Here is a 17,215-nt window from a genome sequence, read left to right as displayed (position 1 = left end):
GAGCTGGGTTAAGCGAAAAAGCGCCTCTCCTACGGCGTCGTTGCTGACACTGCGCCACTGCGAGCGTAACTGCGAAAGCTAAAGGCCGTCCCGGCGTTTTTGGCTATTAAAGCGCTGACCACTCTTTTCGGTTAGCCAATGAGGACGGTAACTCCGTCTGACTTATAAATTTCGAGCTTATCCTCTCTTTCGACCTAACACCTCCTACTACTGTGACTTTCACAGCTCCGGAGTCTGTCAATTTGCGCGGTGACATATCCAAACATACGCCTTCTGATCGTAACTCCTCTTTCGGGTCAGGAAGCGAAAGCAGGAACGAGCGTTAAGCGGAAAAAGAGGGCGCTTACCAACAAAAGAACCTCCCTCTTAGATGGTGCGGAGGTAATTACGATAACGCGAGGCGAGCTCTCGTATAGTGCACGAAAAAGACGGGAGGATGGCGCGCCGTATAGCGAACGAGACGACGCGGAGAGCACCACCCCACCCGCGCCTCCGACCCGAGGGACGCCCCTGCGCGCTATGGTCCTTGTGGATCGCTTAAGCTTTTAGAGAGATAGACCGTCAAGAGACTTTCACTCCCGCCCTCTTGCTTTGCCGCTTCTTTTGGCTACCCCCTCTTCTCCCTCACGCCCTCCGCTCCTCCTTTACCTCCCCCCCCTCCTCTTTCGCGAGCGAGGACAGGGAGGTTAGAGACATACACTCCCTCTGGTCTAGACGTGCTATATACCTTTCTCCTACCCTCACTCTCTCTCTCTTATCATATAGCGCGAGAGGTAGTTAGAGACTGAGAGACTCCGCGGCCGGGCACGGCGGAAAGAGAGAGAGGGCGAGATTCTCCTCGAGGGGACGGTAATAGGTAGAGAGGCGGGAGTTAACAGAGATGGGGAGGTAAAGAGGGGGGAGGTAAAGGAGGGGGAGGTAAAAAGGGAGGAGAAGAGAAGAAGCGAGCGAGAGGGAGGTAGAGAGAGAGCGAACGAGAGCGAAGGTAGAGAGGAGATGGCAGCCGAGAGGAGGTTTAGGAGAGACGAGCGAGAGGGGGGTAGGAGAGAAGCGAGCGAGGTAAAGAGATTGAGAGGGATGTAAAGACGAGAGGGAGTAAGAGAGGGGGGGTAAGCGAAAGAGGGAGTAGCGAAAGAGGGAGGTAAAGCGACAAGAGGGAGTGTAGCGAAAGAGGGGAGGTAAGCAAAGAGGACGGTAAGCGGAAAGAGAGGAGAGAGGGAGTAGAGAGAAGGCGACGCGAGAGGGATGGTAAGAGAGAGCGAGCAAGTGAGGAGTAAGAGACGAGCGAGGTAAAAAAGAGGGGAGGTAAAGACAGGGGGAGGTAAGAGAGAGAGGGAGGTAAAGAGAGGGGGGTAAAGAGAGGGAGTAAAGGAGAGGGGAGGTTAAAGAGGAGAGGGGGAGTAGAGAGCGCAGCGAGAGGAGGTAGAAGAGACGCGAGCGAGAGGGAGTAGAAGTAGAGCGAGCAGGGGAGTTAGGAGAAGCGGCGAGAGGAAGTAGAGAAGAGCGAGCGATGAGGGAGTAGATGAGAGACGAGCGATGAGGAGGTAGAGCAGATGCGCGATGAGGATAGAGAGAGAGCTGACGAGTAGAATAGAGAGCGCGGGCGAGGTAAGAGATCGAGAGGGGGAGTAAGAGGAGAGAGGGGGAGAAGAAAAGGGAGAAGAGGGGGAGTAAAGAGAGAGAGGGAGGTAAGAAAGGTAAGCCGAAAGAGGAGGTAAAGCAGGTAAGAGAGTGGAAGGTAAAGCAGAGTGAGGGAGGTAAAGCACGGAGAGGGAGTAAAGCAGAGAGAGGAGAGGTAACAAGAGAGAGAGGGGAGGTAAAGAAAAGAGAGACGAGGTAAGAGAGAGAGGGGGAGGTCAAAGAGGGACGGGAGGAAAGGCGGAGGGAGGTAGAGAGGGAGCGGATAGAGGAGGTGAGAGAGATGCGAGCGAGAGGGAGGTGAGAGAGAAGACGCCGAGAGGAGTAGAGAGAAGCGAGCGAGAGGAGGTAGAGAGAGAGCGAGCGAGAGGGAGGTGAGAGAGAGATCGAGCAGCGAGAGGGAGTAGAGACAGAGAGCAGAGGTGAGTAGAGAGGTGAGAGAGAGCGAGCGAGAGAGGAGGTAGAGAGAGCGACGCGAGGGAGGTAGAAGAGAGCGACGAGAGGAGTAGAGAAGAGGAGCGAGGGAGAGGGAGGTAAGAGATGGAGAGCGAGCGAGAGGCGAGGTGAGAGAGAGCGAGGAGAGAGACGAGAAGGAGGAGAGAGAGAGAGGGAGGTAAGGTAGAGCGACCGAGAAGAGCGACGAGAGAGTGAGAGGGGGTAGGTAGTAGAGAGACGCGGAGCGAGAGAGAGAGAGAGGATGCGTATGTAGAAGTAGCAGCAGGCGAGAGAGGCGAGGTTTGAGTGTGAGAGAAGAGAGGTAGAGAGGAAGGCGAGAGGAGGTAGAGAGAGAGAGAGGGAGCCAGAGGAGGTATGGAAGACGAGACGAAGTCAGGAGGAGCTGTAGAGAGGGAGAGCGAGAGGAGGATGGAGAGAGGGAGGGTGGGAGAGAGGGGTAGAGAGGGTAGGGAGAGAGAACGGGAGAGGTAGAGAGAGAGGTAGATGAGAGGGAGTAAAGAGAGAGAGAGGTACGAGAGAGGGATAGGTAGAGAGGAGAGAGAGTAGAAATAGAGGGAGAGATGAGGAGGGTGAGTAGAGAGAAGAGGTGAGAGTGTGAGTAGGAGAGAGAGGGTGAGTCTAGAGAGAGAGAGGGTGAGGTAGAGAGAGAGGTGAGGTAGAGAGAGGGTAGAGAGAGATGGGGGGTAAGAGGAAAGAGGGGAGGTAAAGAGGAAAAGTAAGATGGGGTAAGAGAGAGGAGGGAGTGAAGAGAGGATGGGAGTGTGAAGAGAGAGAGGGAGGAGGTGAAGAGAGAGAGGGGGAGTGACGAGGAGAGAGGAGGAGGTGCGAGAGATGTAGAGTTAAGAGGGGGAGTGACGAGAAGGAGGAGGTAAGAGAGAGAGGTAAAGAGGAATGGGCTGATGTTTTTGTGTCAACTACAGCTCAGTTTCCATTCCTTTTGAAACGGTATGGAGATGATTCCACTCTTCTGTTCTATCCTTTACGATAATGTCGCTCTCTGTTGCCTGACTCAAATTCATGTCTATTATAGAATGCATCTCACACGCAAAGCAGCAAAAACCTTTGACACATATACACTTCTCCCCTATGCACATTACTTTGGTGGGATGACTATTGAATATGGATACATTTTAACCAAAAGCGTAGTTATTAATCTTTATTACGCAAATTTAGCATGAGCGATGTGCCTTCATCCCTCGTGTGTCGCTCTGGCAAACAGGGAAATTTAATGAATCAACCGTCAGCGTCCCAGCAATCCGTTTCTGGCGCTTATTTCACACCACTGTCCCTGTTTCTTCTCATTAACAGAAAGACGCGATGGATGAACTCGGAGAGAAGAGACTGGAATTGGGAGGTGAGCGTGAGAGAGAAGGAGTAGATTGGATCAGTTGAGGGAGGCTGAGAGCAGAAGGGTGATTGTGAGATAGAGATGGGAGGCTGAGAGAGAAGGAGTCGATTGGGATAGAGATGGGAGGCTGAGAGATGAAGGAGTGATTGAGTAAGAGATGGGGAGAGCTGAGAGAGAAGGAGTGGATTGATGAGATGGGAGGCTAGGAAGCAAAGACGTCGATGGGATGACGAGCGGCGGAGCTGAGAGAGAACGCGTGAAGTTAGGACTATCACAGGGGCGAGCAAACCAGCTACTTTGATACACTGACACATTTGCAGGTCTTTCCTCACTTTACCAAGCTGTAGAGCGTCTGTAAACTTTTTATCATAGGTACACTCAACTGGTCAGAGAGGACAATCTAAAACAGGGGAATACTCCAGAAAATCACATTTATGATTTATTAAATGTTAATTAATTTGCATTTACTATGCATTGACAAAGTATTTGATACTCAATCGGAAAAGCAGAACTGAATATTTCGGTTACAGAAACCTTAGTTTTGCCAATTACAGAGATCATACCATTTCCTGTAGTTCTTGACCAGGTTTGCACACATGCAGCAGGCCTATTTGTGGACCCACTCTCGCTCAACAGACCTTCCTCCGTCCTTCAGGTTTCGGGGGCTGTCCGCGCTGCAATACGGACTCTTCGGCTCCCTCAAAGATCTTTCTATCTGGAGTCACGGCCTGGAGACTGCCTAGGCCACTTCCAGGACCTTGACGATGCTTCTTCGGAGCACTCCTTAGTTTGCCCTGGCTGTGTGTTGTCGGTCGTTGTCCAATGCTGCCGAGACCCAGCCACGACCCATCTTCATTGCGTCTACTAGAGGAAAGAGTTGTTGGTCAAGATTCTCGCGATACATGCCACTCCATCCTATACCCTTGCAATCCGGGTGCAGTTACCCTGTCCCTATTGCGTAAAAGGCCATCCCAAAAATTGAGTGTTTTCCACCTTTCCCCTTGCTTCACGGTTGCGATGGTGTTCTTGAGGGTCTGTACTACATCCTTTCTATTCCTCAAACCGAGCGGAGTGGTTAGAGCAAAAAAGTGCTTCCTATTTGTGCTCCTCCATCAACCACAGCCATGACCGTGTTCTCCTCCATTCCTCCGTTCTGGATCATTCATGAATCGGGTCATTCGGCAAACTTCAACCGTGGGCCTGACTCGCGGGCTTGAGGCAGGGACCTTGGTGCGCTGCAGGATTTTAATCCATGACGGTCGTAGTGGTGTTACTGAATGGTTATTCTTCGACTGTAGGTCCAGCTCTCTTCAGTCCATTGCACCAGGTTCCCTTGCTGTGCTCAGTTCTGGAGGCTGACTCCCTCCATTCTCCATGCATCATATGATGCCTTGCCCTCTGGGTGACGTCTTGCACTGGAGCCTCAGACGAGGCTGATCGCTTGACCGTCATCATGAACTTCTTCCATTTTGCTAATAATTGCATGCCAACAGTTGTTGCCGTTCTCAGCACAGCTGCTTGCGCTACTTGTCCTTCGTTTACCCCATCCCCCCCCGAAGCAGGACCTCTTCTTGCTACAGGTCTACAATTGATATCCCTGCATGTCCCTTATCAAGCTCTCTGGTCTTGGCCATCATTGGGTGACCGAGTTTCGAAAGGAGTCTGTTTGAATTGACGATGTTCATGACAGGTGTCTTTTCAGCATCAGGTACGAGTCTAAAACAGGTGCAGTTAAATAACAGGTAATGAGTGAGAGAGACAGGAGGCTTTCAACAGAAAAAATAACACGGTCCGTGTGAGAGCCGAATTCTTCACTCGTTGGTAAGGTGAATCACAATATCTCATGTCATGCGCATAAAATGCAAAATTACATTACTCCTAACAATTCACAACATGTGAATTTTCGCTGGGATTTTTTGTTTTAGATTCAGTCTCTCACAGTTAAGTTACCTATGATAAATGACAGACCTCTACATGCTTTGTAAGTAGGAAACCTGCAAACATCGGCAGTGTATCAAAATACTCTTTCTCCCCACTGTACGATGGGGAGCTGAAGAGAGTAAGAAGTATTGGATAAGAGATGCGGAGGCTGAGAGAGAAGGAGTGGCATTGTATAGAGACTGGGCGAGCTTTGAGAGAGAAAGGAGTGATGGCGCTTAGAGGATGGGGGAGGCTGAGAAGAAGACTGATTAGGATAAGATGGGGATTGTCTGAGAGAGGAGAAGTGATTGGAGATAGAGATGGGGGAGGCTGAGAGAGAAGAGTGATTAGTGATAGAGATGGAGGAGGCTAGAGAAAGCAGTATTGGCGATAGAATGGGGAGGCTGAGAGAGAAGGATGATTGGGATAGCTGTGGAGCTGAGAGAGAAGGAAGTGATTGGTTTAAGAGAGGGCTGTAGAGAGGGAGCTATTGGGTATAGAGTGGGAGCTTGAGGAGAAGAGGATGGATAAGATGGGCAGAGGCTGAGAGAGAAGGAGTATTGATAGGAATGGAGGCTGAGAGAGAAGCAGTATTAGATAGAGATGGAGGCTTGAAGAGAGAAGAGGTGATTGATAGAGATGGAGCTGAGAGAGTAATCATGATAGAGAGGGAGGCTGAGAGACGAAGAGTTACTTGCGATAGAGATGGGAGGCTGAGAGAGAAGCACAGTGATTGGTTTAGAGATGGAGTGAGAGATGAGTCATTGGAGTGATTGGGATAGAGATGGGGAGGCTGAGAGAGAAGGAGTGATTGGGATAGAGATGGGGAGGCTGAGAGAGAAGGAGTGATTGGTTTAGAGATGGGGAGGCTGAGAGAGAAGGAGTGATTGGGATAGAGATGGGGAGGCTGAGAGAGCGGTGACAGACCTCACTTTTTCTTACTTTGGCCATAGCTGTTCTTATTAAGATGGAGAGAGAAACCGAGAGGAAGAGAAGGGGGAAAGAAGAAGACAGCTTCTCTACCCTCCGCACACTGTCCACACAGGGTCGGGGTTCTCGAAGAAAGGCAAATTAAGCCGGTGTAATTGGATCTGCTAATAAACACAGAGGCAATGATTGCAAGGGATGGCCAAGTAAATCATGTGAGACCCTTTGCCGTGGACACCGCAGTCTCCCCCTAATGCTTCTATTAATTCCTTTTATAGTACACTACTTTTAACCAGAGCCCTACGAAATCTGTTCAAAAGATGTGCACTACATAGGGAATAGGGTGTCATTTGGGACATWGTCCCAGACTTTGACTCCTACAGTGCATTTGGAAAGTATTCAGACCTTATTCTGAAATTMATTAAATGTATTTTCTGTCATCAATACACACACAATACCCCATAATGAGAAAGCAAAAACAGGTTTAAGAAATGTTAGAAAATGTATAGGAAAAAAAACCTGAAATATCCCATTTACATAAGTATTCAGACCCTTTACTCAGTACTTTGTTGAAGCACCTTTGGCAGTGATTACAGCCTTGAGTCTTCTTGGGTATGATGCTACAGGCTTGGCACATCTGTATTTGGGGAGTTTCTCTCATTCTTCTCTGCAGATCCTCTCAAGCTCTGTCAGGTTGGATGGGGAGCGTCGCTGCGCAGTTATTTTCAGGTCTCTCCAGAGATGTTTTATTGGGTTCAAGTCCGAGCTCTGGCTGGGCCACTCAAGGACCTTCAGAGACTTGTCCCGAAGCCACTCCTGCATTGTCTTGGCTGTGTGCTTAGGGTTGTTGCCTTGTTAGAAGGTGAACCCTTGCCCCAGTCTGAGGTCATGTGTGCTCTGGAGCAGGTTTTCATCAAGGATCTCTCTGTACTTTGCTACGTTCATATTTCCCTCGATCCTGACTGGTCTCCCAGTCCCTGCCGCTGAAAAACATCCTCACAGCATAATACCTCCACCACTGTGCTTCACCGTAGAGATGGTGCTAAGTTTCCTCCATACGTGACTCTTGGCATTCAGGCCAAAGAGTTCAATCTTGGTTTCATCAGACCAGATATTGTTGTTTCTCATGGTCTGAGAGTCTTCAGGTTCCTTTTGGCAAACTCCAAAAGGACTGTSATGTGCCTTTTACTGAGGAGTGGCTTCCGTCTGGCCACTTTACCATAAAGGCATGATTGGTGGAGTGCTGCAGAGATGGTTTTCCTTCTGGAAGGTTCTCCCGTCTCCACAGAGGAACTCTGGAGATGTGTAAGTGTGACTCGGGGTCTTGTTCACCTCCCTGACCAAGGCCCTTCTCCCCCGATTGCTCAGTTTGGTCGGGAGGCCAGCTCMAGGAAGAGTCTTGGTGTTTCCAAACTTCTTCCATTTATGAATGATGGAGGCCACTGTGTTCTTGAACTTTCAATGCTGRAGACATTTTTTGGTACCCTTCCCCAGATCTGTGCCTRGACACAATCCTGTCTCGGAACTCTACGGACAATTCCTTCAACCTGATGGCTTGGTTTTTGCTCTGACATGCACTGTCAACTGTGAGACCTTATATAGAAAGSTGTGTGCCTTTTAATTTATTTTATTTTATACATTTGCAAAAAAGAAAATAGCTATGTCATTATGGGGTATTGTTTGTAGATTGAGGATTTTTTATTTATTTAACCCATTTTAGAATAAGGCTGTAACACAACAAAATGGCGAAAAAGCCAATGGTTATGAATACTTTCCGAATGCACTGTACTGTATGTATGAAATATCAGAGGAAAGAAGTGCATCATCCACGAACACAGCCGACTAAACACAGATGTCTGACTTGGTTAGACTCCTAAACATGGCCCAAATTATATGTAGCCCAAATGCTGTCTCTTGGTCTTCACTAAACCCGYGGCTAATCGAATGCAGGAAGCTATAAGCTTTCCAAAAATAGAGGGACCTTAGGAAGAATAGCAGACCTTCGGAACCATGCTCCAAATCAGATCCAACCTCACCTCTTCAATGTTCCTATTGAATTTACTGTATATCCAGATTTTAAATGTCTTAAAGCTGTGTTTAGCACTCTAATTTTGACCAGATGAAATGTTCTTTCTGAACGGTAGTCAAATCTTCTGCATATGAAAACATTTCCCATTTGAATGGAACAGGTGTTATTCAATTAAATGTCTGGGTAGTAGAAACAAAGAAAGCTAAACATAAAGTTATTTTTTTCGTAATCCAATTCAAGATAAATTAAAAGCACAGAAACACATTGCACTATGAAATGAGACTCCTCGAGACATCATTAGGCCTCTCTGCTTGGCAGATTTATATGTTGTAATTTAAAAACCAAGAGACACGACGACTACAAAAGCGGTTGCTAGTTTGTGGGCAAGTGGAGACTCTTCGGAGACAGTCTCATCCATGACTTGAGGAGATGTTTTTATTCAATTGTTTCCCTCAGAAAATGTAAATAGGTACGCTCTCCAACCAAGTGGCGTACATAGGGAATGATTCGTGGTTGTGCTTTGAAAACATTTGTTTCTCTTCCTCCATAGTCTAAACAAAAAGCTGTTACATGCAATACAACAATAGACTGAGAGAGAAAGAGAAGGGGGGGAGAGAAAGGGGGGGAAGAATAAATTGATTGGTATGAGCAATATGGTGTAACTTCCACCTAGTGAGGCAAGGTCGAGCTATTATCAGATTGATTACAYATGTCAAATCATCTCAGAWCTCCACAGGTGCATAAYGGCGTAGGGTTTAGGGGATGATTTGGGATTGGGCCAGACAATTGGAGCTTGAGAGGGGGGATTATTGAGGATAGATGGAAAGCAGGAGAAAAAAAACGTATTTCATACCTAAAGACCGCCAAAGTGAAAGACTGGAATGATCAATGTTGTTTTTTTGCCGAAAGATCTCGCCAAAGCACAGTCACGACAATCACAGAAGTTCACGAGACAAAATGAATTTCAAACAGGCGCCATCCTCCGTGTGTGACATGTCTTCCCCCGAAAGCTAGCAGCCATTAGTTTCACGCTGCCTATAGACTTTTAGGGGAGACTTGTCTCCATAGTTGACTACATAATTGTTTCCTGATAGTCTATTAGCCCCCGTGTGCATTCAATTAAACATTTCCTCACCTATTCAATTGCAGGCGATAGTGATATAATCAGGAAATCTGTACATGCTAAACATTATTTTCTAACTTCAAACATTTTGTATAGGGCCATTTGTCATGTTAGAAATGTGTATGTTGAAAATAATACGTTCAATGCAGAGTATGTGTTTAGATACAGGGAGACGGATGACTGTAGGATTGTATTTATTTATGGTGTAATAGTGTTTGACTTTGTCACACATTTGAGACTGGAATGGATTTGGTTCTAGCCCCTTTAAATCAAATAGCATAACATAGTTTATACTTATACACTGGTCATTCAGCAACATTGAATGAAATATTGAATCCTCATATTATTGATAAGCCAAATAGTGATAATTCTGTCCAAAACCTCCAATTTAGACCYGGCCAACTGGGTTCATGTTTGGCCAGCCCATCTGCATTTGCCCGAACTGCCCTATGYCCAGTCCGTTGGTACTATAGCTACATAGCATGATAGTCAGTGGTTAATTGCATACTGTGTACGTGTCAATGTGAATACGTGTCTGCCATCATGCTTGGTTAAATATGTGTATGTTGTTTTTCCAGCTCAAAGCAGGAGAGACTGCAGCCATCATTGCCAGGGAGCTGTCGGAGCAAACTAAGAGTAACCTTCAGGCAGGTGACATCACCTACACAGTCAAGGCCATGGGTCAGCTTGTGGACCTACTTGACGTGCAGCTGAGGAACCTTACCCCTGGAGGKAAAGATAGTGCAGCCCGCAGCCTCAACAAGGTAGGTTACTACCTCCAGTCTGGGATAAGCAATGGCTGTGTCATTTCCTTTCCTCGTCTCCTTCCCTTCGGGACTAGTTGATTTGACAGATTGTGACAGGCGAGAGCAACATAACCAGTAGGGTTTCCAACCTTTCGCTTCGCCTATCCAGATTGTTCAGCTCAATGGTCCACCAAGGACACAGGATGAGGAAAGGAGGATATATATGAGAATTGATTCATAGCCGAAGGCAGAACTGACTTTATTCACCTTTTCTTTGTTTCCTTCAATCTCGGCAACTTTATTTTTCACCGGTGGAGGCCAGACAAGGATTTCAAGCCAGTCAAACCTGAACAGTGGGCATTGTTTTAATGATCTGTACTCCGGCCACAGCACTGTCATACCAAATTATCTCCTGCATTATTTCTCGCATCTAGCGATCTGCCCGGGCCTAAAAAAAAAAATACAAAATCTAGAAGCAGCCAGACGCAGGGGGATATCTCAAAGCCTCTACCGCATAGGCGGTTCTGCTTTCTATTACCAAAAGTCAGCTGGGGTTATAACTAATTATAACAGCAAACGCGTGGGTAGGATTATTCCAAAGTAGGTAGACTTTTCAAAGAGGTCATACGGATATTCCAGGCACGTCTGAAGCGGTTCTCATGCCATGCTCGTTTCTTTCTAATGACAGAGGAAATGTATTAAACATAGCTGTTTTCTAAACCCAAGAGTGCCTGAGTTTTTTTTTTTTGTAGCCCCAACCTAATGCAATTATTCCCAAATTCACAGTTGGGTACACATAGGGGCACTCAGGCAATGTGACGCAACCAATGGAAAAGCAAACATCAGTGAAATTCAAAATGTCAGCCGTTAATTTGTTTTAGCGGCTTCACTTGTAGTGGAACAATAACACCTGTTTCCCAATAGCTTTTTTTTTCACAGACTTTATTTAATTGCTGCATGCAGCCAGATGCCTCCATTGAGATTTAAGTGTCATTCCCTCCTTGGAGAGCGAGGCGATGGTGATAGCCAACGGGCCGGGGAGAAATCTGACGGCTTGCACTTCTGATCTCTTTATCGATGGCTTTTACGAGGTAGCCGTCTTGAAAATAAAAAGTTAAGAACAGTTACAATTCAAACTACGTTTTATGGGAGAGGATCCTTGATTTTTATTGTTATAATCTTGTCGTAAAACTGAAGCCAATGTTCTATGAATATACAGTATGTAAAAAAAAATTAACATTAGCCTAGACTAGAGGGGCTGCAGGTAGCCTAATGGTTAAGATCGMTGGGCCGGTAACCAAAAGGTTGTTGGTTTGAATCTCCGAGCCGACTAGGTAAAAACAAAATGCCGATGTGCCCTTGAGCAAGGCACTTAACCCTAATTGCTTCTGTAAATTGCTCTGGATAAGAGTGTCTGCTAAATGACAAAACATTTTAATGTAATTTTTTTCTCTTATGATGATGCCAAAAAAGATAATGTCTAGAACAAGGAAAGCTACAACTTGGGAGAATATTATTTTTCCCATTTGATCATTATCTCTTAGATAAATACACTAACTACCTAGTACACCAAGGATTTATGAAAAAACTCCCCTAGCGCTCTCTCTCTACTATTCAAGGTTGTCCTCTCCGCTCTGTCCTCCATCCTTTCCCCTTTAATCCCGGCTGGCTTAGCAGCCCCTAGCGCTGGTGCTCCACCTCTCTCTCCCTCTCGCACGTGTGTTTACCTCTGAGTTCAATCATTTTGACACAATCTGCTAAGAGCTAACGGAATTAAAGATCCCTTRGATAGTGAGCACAATGCTTCTCCGCCGGCAGACAAAGAGCCGATTGAGTTGGCAAACACCAAGATCTGTGGCACTTTTATGATCAAAGTGTCATGCGAAAGGCACTAACGGGACCATTTCCAGGAAAATGGGCTGACTGATGTGAAGGAGCGAGAGCTTTCCTTTATGAGGAAGACGCCACCCATCACAGACAATCAGGAGCGCATCAGCATTTCCTCTATGCTACGCGCTACAGCTAGGCTAGGCTAACAAAGTAGGCTTCTGTTTATTTAGTCTGTTCCCAGCCCAATGCTACGTGCTAGTCTAGCTAGCTGTCAGTACTCCAGTGCTAATTCGAAATCTCTACATACTGTATTGACCTGCTCCTTCAGSTTTAGCTTTACTTCTTTAGTTCATTTTTTCTCCACTTACCCACAGGTACGAGCGGTAACCTTGAAACTCCAACATGAAAGCTGAACAATGTCTCAGCCCCAATCCCCACTTGGGCTGTGTGGCTTGTTTCTGCTCTAATTGACTAAGATTCTTTGTGATGTTTTCTATGAGAGGGAATAATTAATGTGCATGCCATTTTTCACACAGTTTATGTAAAATGAGAAAGTCTTAATTAGGCAAAGTCAAGAGGTGACATTTTGTTATATATTTATTTTCTCTCTTTTCATACTTTATTTCATACTAATGGAACTTGTATGTCGTGTCAACCCTTTGCTAACTGTTATTTCTTCCGGTGGTTTTCAGCTGCAGAAAAGAGAGCGCTCTTGCCGGTTTTACGTGCAGGTATTTTGACTCTTATCTTTCACCCAGCTTCCTACCCTTCCCATCCGCCATGGTGCTGTGTTTTGGTGTAACCATGATTTGTGACTTGTTGCCCCACCATAATGTCATGCTTTGTGCTAATGATAGACCTGGCTGTGAAGGCATTTGTTGCTCAATGTTGGGCCTGCCAAGTAAACTTTGACCTTGTAAAATTGTGTCTGAAAACWTGGATCTAAACATAACACTTGGGGCAGCAGGTAGCCTAGTGGTTAGAGTGTTGGGCCAGTAACCGAAYGGTTGTGAGATCGAATCCCCGAGCTAACAAGGTAAAAATATGTCGTTCTGCCCCTGAACAAGGCAGTTAACCGACTGTTCCTAGGCCGTCATTGTATATAAGAATTTGTTCTTAACTGACTTGCCTAGTTCAATAAAGGTTCAATAATAAAAAATGTATCCGTGTGGATGCAACTATAGCTAGTTGCCATTTTTTTYTCCAAGTTGTTGCTCATCTCACTTTGTCTTAACCACATCCCAATGTCCTAATTCTCCCGCCAACCCCCACCCCTGCAACKAATTCACATAGCCACCGTTTCCCAGCATGTTTTGCTTGTTAATGCTGTCGTCATGCCTCTGTGTTTGTGTTGTGATGGTTTTTGATAGTAAAACAACACTCCAAAGAAGAAACTGTATAAATACTGTATGTAATGCATACTATATTATAAGATCCTCGGTTGGTCATGGTTGAATAGGTTATGGTCTGGATATAAATGTCAAACAAGATATCAGGTTTTTTTTGCTTGAAGGAAATGTCACGTATGTTTTCCCTGCTGGAGACGCCAACAAGACGACCATATAATACGTTTAAGTTGTTTTCTTAGATGAAATAAAGAGAGCCATATATAATCATCTATAGCAATATACTTGTTCACAACACCACTATAACCTGATTATGTAATTCTAGCATATACTCACAGCTTTCACGTTGGTATAACCGTCAGTGGTTATGCACTCGCCCCKAAGCTACCATCAAGTCATTTCATTTCAATGCCCCAAAGATTTTTRCCCCCCAGAAATTTAAATCCGACTTCCACATTTTTGTGTAATAAGTAGATATGGTTAAGAGCCAAAAGTGACCTCATTTTAACCAAAGCAAGTCAAAACCCACCGTCCACCAGTACTCCCCTGACAGGCAAGACTCACAGGGGGGTGTTATGACTCTTCATGATGAATAAAGCATGTGTGTCCCAATTTGTAGGGCCTCCACAGCTATTTCTTGAGCTCCAGTGTGGATTTGATGTCCCGGCTTGTCAGTAAAATGTCATCAAAATCTGTTCTACCTTGAGAAGAGCTACCGGATGAGTTGACATGAATGCTTCCCACCGCAGGAGGTTCCTATAGCTTACAGATGCTGTCCTACATTGTCTGTGGTAGGATCACATCTGTCAGGCGACATGAATTTGATTGTTTCCAATATTTTGCGGCATGTCTGAACTCACTTCAATACGTATGGGTTGTTTGATTGACCATTTTCCAGTGGATAAAAGTGGAGTATGTATAAGTATGTACAAGTATGCACAGCATTTGAATATCAGTTGGCGTTTTGCAAATTTTACATTTTAGTCATATAGCAGATGCTCTTATCCAGAGCGACTTACAGTGGTGAGTYKATACATTTTTGTARTGGTCCCCCCGTGGGAATCAAACCCACAACCCTGACGTTGCTAGCGCCATGCTCTACCTACTGAGCCACACGAGACACTTATTGTTTTATATGCACTGACTAAGAAATCAATTAATTATAGATGCCTGTGGGTTTGTGTGTGTATGCACGCAAGTGTGTGGTGTGGTGTGTGTGTGTGTGTGTGTGTGTGTGTGTGTGTGGTGTGTGTGTGTGTTGTGTGTGTGTGTGTGTGTGTGTGTGTGTGGTGTTGTGTGTGCAGTACCAGTCAAAAGTTGACACACCTACAAGGGTCTTTATTTTACTATTTTCCACATTGTACAGTAATGGTGAATACATCAAAACTATGAAATAACACTTATGTAATCATGTCTTCACTATTCATCTACAATGTAGAACATAAAAAAAAATAAAGAAACACCCTGGAATGAGTAGGCGTGTCCAAACTTCATTGAACTGGTAATTTACATGGGCAACTGTTGAACCGTGCGCTGGCGTCGACTCGATACCTTCCCTGAGCCTGACYGTGTCAAACAAACGGGGATGGAATCTCATTCGACGAACCAGAATAATGGAACAACATCTGCTGGTCTTCTGTAAACGCAGACATCGATTGCGCTGTGTCATGGCTTTGAGGGACTTTCATTGATTAGGGAAATTGAGCAGTGTTTTCTCCAACTAGGCCCCTGGTGGTTCACGTAAGTGAGATTAGTGGAAGCATACAAAACAAACCAAGGCAGATGCCTCTCTGCTGCACCTGCCTGCCCAGACCTAGACGCACGCACTTGAATGCATGCACACAAATAGACAGACACACACACACATCCTCTGTTTTGGTACCGGGCTGAGCACACCATGCACAATCATTGCTGGCAATGAGGTAGAGGCATTATGTTAAACACAGTCTTCTCAGGGTCAAAAATATCTTGAAAAATCGAACAGATTATAGCAGTGCGAGGGTGGGCTTGGGTGAATTAACTGCCAGTGCACGTCGGAGGGCGTGGATGTTATTAAGATTGGTGATCAGGTATGCAGTCCCAACTGCTCGTTAGCCCCCTAATTGCTGGTTAGGAGGATGGAGCAGGTGTTTGCTCTCTAATGGAGATGAGAGGAGCCCGGTTCACCATCTTGATTTAGGGAATCCATCTTGTTTTATGTGGGGTGCTTGACAAAGCCATTTGCATGCCACCGGATCTACCCGAGACCATTATGGAATAACATCTTAGAAAGAGATTTGAGGTTGTCAGTAGTAGGCCAATATTTATAGATAATTCAACATGTCATGTTCTAGAGACACCTTAGTTGAAAGTGTTGAGAATATTGGGTCCCACGTTAAGCTAAACATGTATTTTTAAAGCWTAATGAAGCCTACATAAACCCTTCATAAGGTCTATGTGGATGCGTGAGGAATTATAGTATTCAGTGACTAAATATACTGTAGCCTAGAGCATCATGGGAATTGTCAGTAGCTTTTCTTTGCTCCCTTTTTGAAAATAATATCTAACCTTCATTTACTACAAACATTCAGTACAAACCAGCCTCTCTATATTCACCCTAAAGGATTATGTCCCTATCAGATACATAAAAGACCTCTGGTCTTTGATTTTGAACAAACATAATCAAAATGGCACCCAGCTTTCTATCCTCTTTGGTGTATTAACTACTATCTTGTTTAGGTGCTTTGACACCATGGTTGGCCAATTACAGTGATTACATCCCCTTTGCGTCAAACGAAGGTCAAACGCCCTTATTTAAAATGGCTGTGACACACAATATTTCCAAAGGGATACGATTTTCAGCCAAGTGTATGTGGAGTTAAGGGATTTATCACATGGTATGACTTTCCTAGCTCCAGTAACTCCGAGTCGAGTATTAAAAATGGGAATTGTATCTCCTGGCGCGAGTGAAGGTCGTAAACCAATAAATTCCGGGATATAGAGAGGATATTGGGTACTAATCCATTGTTCACCGCAACTCCCGCTCCCCTTCTTCCTCGTATATGGGGGTAACTAGTGATTGTGTCACAGTAGAAGGCGACCTCAGAAAGGCCGGAATGGAAGGGGGCGCCTTGTCCAAGAGCCTAATGCGATTATAACATTTTATCGGCGGCCAATTTGTTAAAAGATGAGGTTTGTTAAAATGACCACATAGTCATAAAGACTTCCCCGTCTAGCTACCCCCGACAACCATTCTGCCCTGCGGTTTACTGTCTACAGACTCCACCCTCGCTATGTTTTATGGACCGTGTCTGTTCACGGTCAGAGTTCGACWGCAGTAAAATAAGGTCATTCAATGAAAAAGTACCTCCGCCTCAGAACCATACATTTTCTTGGTAATTTACTAACAGACACCATAGAACTTCTCATGAAGTGTCTTCCTATTGAMTTCATTTCTAGGAATTTGCATGGCGGATAGACTTGATTTGGGGTCGTAGTTGACTTTGCGACGAGGTGCTGTTTGTTCTACTCTCCCTTGTTAAATAATGAGCAGTGTTCATATTGACACACCTTTGGATTAGCTTTCTTGAGTGCATCTGCTTGTTTTTGTGTTGTATGCGCTTACTGTGTTTGAATGCCCCACACATTCCTCCACGGAACTATCGATAGCGGATGTATTAGTAGTAATTGCGTTTATTGGTAGTGCGCAGKCATAGATTGAATTGGTCACCAATTGACAATTGGATCATGTAACGCAACTGTGGAAATACATGGAGCTTTTAATGTCACAGTCCACTTTATTGATAACCAGGAAGCGTTGAAGTGTCTTGRTGAGATTGGTCATGCATGCTGGCAGTCGCATATTGAGGACCA

The 17,215-nt window shown here is 45.4% G+C and overlaps 1 protein-coding gene across 2 annotated transcripts in view; it reads left to right on the top strand.

Moving 5' to 3' along the window:
- The window catches only part of LOC111954048 (adhesion G protein-coupled receptor L3), a 314,128-nt gene that overhangs the window by 205,271 nt on the left and 91,642 nt on the right, over nucleotides 1–17,215 (top strand). For both annotated transcript variants that reach the window (XM_023973590.1, XM_023973557.1), the window contains exons 9-10: nucleotides 10,020–10,205; nucleotides 12,710–12,748. In XM_023973590.1, coding sequence (XP_023829358.1) covers nucleotides 10,020–10,205; nucleotides 12,710–12,748 — 225 coding nt within the window. The remainder of the gene's footprint in view (nucleotides 1–10,019; nucleotides 10,206–12,709; nucleotides 12,749–17,215) is intronic.

Source organism: Salvelinus sp. IW2-2015, linkage group LG3 (genome assembly GCF_002910315.2).
Source record: "Salvelinus sp. IW2-2015 linkage group LG3, ASM291031v2, whole genome shotgun sequence".
Classification (NCBI taxonomy): domain Eukaryota; kingdom Metazoa; phylum Chordata; class Actinopteri; order Salmoniformes; family Salmonidae; genus Salvelinus; species Salvelinus sp. IW2-2015.
Note: the sequence above shows the minus strand (reverse complement) of the source record. Positions and strands in the feature narration are given on the sequence as shown.